This window comes from Puntigrus tetrazona, chromosome 1, assembly GCF_018831695.1.
Source record: "Puntigrus tetrazona isolate hp1 chromosome 1, ASM1883169v1, whole genome shotgun sequence".
In the NCBI taxonomy this organism is placed as follows: domain Eukaryota; kingdom Metazoa; phylum Chordata; class Actinopteri; order Cypriniformes; family Cyprinidae; genus Puntigrus; species Puntigrus tetrazona.
The window spans coordinates 21,381,600-21,384,945 of NC_056699.1; the positions used below are offsets into that span (position 1 = coordinate 21,381,600).

General features: G+C 45.8%; 1 protein-coding gene across 1 annotated transcript; it reads right to left on the minus strand.

Moving 5' to 3' along the window:
• Positions 1-101: 101 nt before the first annotated feature.
• LOC122349971 (leucine-rich repeat transmembrane neuronal protein 2-like) lies at positions 102-3,325 on the minus strand. The gene is made up of 2 exons (XM_043246136.1): positions 2,690-3,325; positions 102-2,129 (listed from the first exon to the last, which is right to left on the minus strand). Exons 1-2 carry the CDS (start codon positions 2,691-2,693, stop codon positions 505-507), a joined length of 1,629 nt encoding a protein of 542 aa, XP_043102071.1. The 5' UTR covers positions 2,694-3,325; the 3' UTR covers positions 102-504.
• Positions 3,326-3,346: the final 21 nt, after the last annotated feature.

Below are 3,346 nucleotides of genomic sequence, written 5' to 3' on the forward strand. Positions count from 1 at the left end.
TTTTTTTTTTTTTTTTTTTTGTTTGTTTTTTTTTAAATCCTTTTCAATTTGCACTGCTCAGCATATGTAACACTATTTTTCCATGAAATAAAATATCACCATTTATCAGAAGATATGTCATTTTATAAACTGTTTTCTTTAGCACAGGGTTCCAGGCGGTTTGGCTATAGATTTCTCATCTCCTCTGTGCTGCAGAATACATAGTACACAAACTGGTGATGCGGTGACGCATCCGAACTTTCTCTGCTGAGATTGATTGCCCCAGCTAGATATGAACCTTTGCATTTGTATTACAAAAATAAACTTGTGGATTTTTCTATATATCCTCTTTTCAAATTCATCCCAGTCATCTCAAGCTTTCTAGATTTCCAAAGCTAACAATTTTAAAGAAATACTCCTCCTTCATACAAACTGAAAAGGGGAAAAAAAGTCCAAAAGCAAACCCTGTATCTTTTTTGAAATGGACAAATGGTTAAACCCAGAAACTGCAGGAATAAATAGAGTTTATACTTCACACTCTTTGTAAGGCAGTTGCTGACATTTGCACTGCCCGTAGCCATTGATGATCACAAGTGCACCCTCCTCGTGACTGGGCTCGTACTCGTTATAGGGCACCTGTGTGGCCAGGTCCGCCATTGGCTGCCTCTGCTGGGTCCTCATCTGTCGTCGGTTCTGAATGGCCGAGCAATGGCGGATACGCCTCAGAGTGGGAGGGCAGCATTTTCTTGATATGTACACTACAAAAATGATGAGAAAGAAGGAAAACAACAGAGCCATGGTGCCAATTATGACCCTCTGGGTCAGCACGGTGTTGTCCATCGCAGAGTAGTCCTCTGTAACATCTGCCCCCTCCACCGTCATGGTAGTAGCGAGGGCAGTGCGTGGGGGTTGGGTCGTGGTGGTAGTAGTGGTGACAATCGTAAAGCTCCCAAAATCCTCTGCATAGAAGTCTTGCGTAGGGGTCTGCATATTTCCAAAGAGAGAGCTTGTGATCTCTGGGAGCGTGGCCTCCGTGCTGCTACTAGTCAGTACGACCGGGGCCGAGAAATTTTGGCAAAGTTGGAATCCGTAAACGGCATCCAGTATTTCCTCGCCCTGTGCGTACTCAGGGCTGTAACAGAGGATAGAATGCTCCCATCGACCCTTAAAGGTGCTCAGCCAAGTGGCCAAATTGCAGATCCGTTTGGTACATTCCCATAGGTTGCTCGACAGCCCAATCGCATTTAGGGATTTCCACATATCCATGGTTTGTGTGTCGAGACTGGACAGTTTGTTGTTATCCAGCAGCAGGATCTTGAGGTTGGGCAAAGTTTCAAACACATCGGGGGTGAGTACACGTATCTCGTTCCCAGTGAGATCCAGTTTCTCCAGAGTTGTCCATTTCCATTCCATGGTGCATGTTAAATTGTTGATCTTGTTCCACTGAAGATAAAGGAACTGGAGGGCGACCAGACGAGGGAAGTGCGCCAAGTTAATCTTGGTCAAGTGATTGTGTTCCAAATGGAGCTCCCGCAGCTTAATTAACCCGGCGAAGCCGTTCCGGGCCAGGCTACGGAGCCGGTTGTTGCTCAGGCCAAGGTATTCCAGGCTCCGGCAGTCCCAGAAGGCCCGCACAGGCGTCGTGCGCAGCGAGTTTGACCGCAGGTGTAGGATCTGGAGCTTCCGGAGCCCGTGAAAGAGCTCAGGCTCCAGAGCTGTCATCTGGTTGAAGGAGAGATCCAAGATCTGCAGGTTGATGAGGTGGATGAAGGTTGTGTTTGGCAGCTTGGTGATGCGGTTTGAGCTCAGGTTAAGGTCCTTGAGCTTGTACAGCCCCTGGAAGGCATCCTCATGCACGGTGGTTATTTGGTTGTGGTCCAGGTGAAGCCAAGTGAGCTGGGTGAAGCCAAAGAACTGGTCTGAGCTGAGCTCGCTGATGCTGTTGTGTCTGAGCGAAAGTCCAAGGGCCCCTTTATCCACACCGTCTGGGGGCGCCAGGAGCCCCTGTGTGTCGCAGTAAAACTGCAGGTCTTCACATCGGCATTTCTGGGGGCAGGTTGTGCATGACACAGGAGGGAGGCACAGTAGCATGCTGATCACACAAAGTGCCGCTGGTGCTTGTCCCACCAATGGCCACCTTGAATGGAAACCTGGGTGGGTTTAAAGATAAGAAAATAAACCGGGGGGAGGGAAATCTAATCTCTGCAGTACACAGAAACATTTTTTTCTCCATTTGTCATGCACACACACTGTCTGTATTTGTCAACATAGTCAAAGCGATCTGCTTGTTGATCCAAGAATATTAATCAATGTTTAAGGGGAATGTTCAATGACTTGCACTGATAGTTATGTTTACTTCAGTCCTTTTAAATGCATAAATTATTCGTCCGTATGTTTGAATTGCAGAATTAACATTTTATGCACAGGTTTCATTAATTTTTTTTCCCCCTGGGATGCAGTTTATTGTTATTTTCCCCCATCCCAATTTGCGTAAAAACATTTTTTAGTCCTTATTTAAGCTTGTAGGTAGTAATCTTTCCCCCCCTTTTCCTGCTGTAAATTACTGCTTGTTAAATATTAGAAGTCTAAATAAAAAAGGAAAGCAGTTTTTAAATATGTTTTTAGATATCCCTGCCAGCCACTGTCCCCCTCCTTATTCACTACATTGCCTATTCAGGTCCAGACTCTGTGAATAAAAGGGCTAACTTACCCATTCTTTTGTGTACATCGGAGGCTGCATTCAACTGTCTTTTTCCACAGACTTTTGGTGCAGCCAGATGGAAGAAAAATCCAAAGGGAAAAAAACCTTTTGGGTAAATACAAAAGGAATCAAGCTCTTCAGAAATAAAGAAGTGCTGAGCCCCCCCAGTTGAACCAAATTCAGGAATTCCATGTCCTGGGATGCTGATTTTTCCCTCTTTTTTTTCCCCCAGTCTGTTCTTTTGTCAGTCCAGCTATTCAATTCCTAGATTAAGAAAAGACCAGCATTATTTGCCTTCCAAGAATCCTTAAATTCGAAGTTGATGATTTGCATCCAAAGCAGCACCGCTGAGCAGATCCCTCCGTCCCTTAGCTGCCTTTTTCCTTTTCCACCGCAATGATGTCAGCTCAATTGGTTAATTGAAGATCACGCATTCCTCTTTCGTTGCTTGAGGTCCTTCATCCCTAACTTGTTGATGGCAGGCAGTGGCTGTACTTGCGACGACAGTTCCGTGTGGCTCTGCTGTGTTGTGTGGAGTTCTCTGCACCGAGGAAGAGGAGATGCAGTGAGGGGAAAAAGCAGAGGAGAGGAGCTGAGATGTTATTCTGTGCTTTTGTTGCAGCCACTCACTGCTACAGAGTGGTGGCAGGCTGGCGTCGATCATCA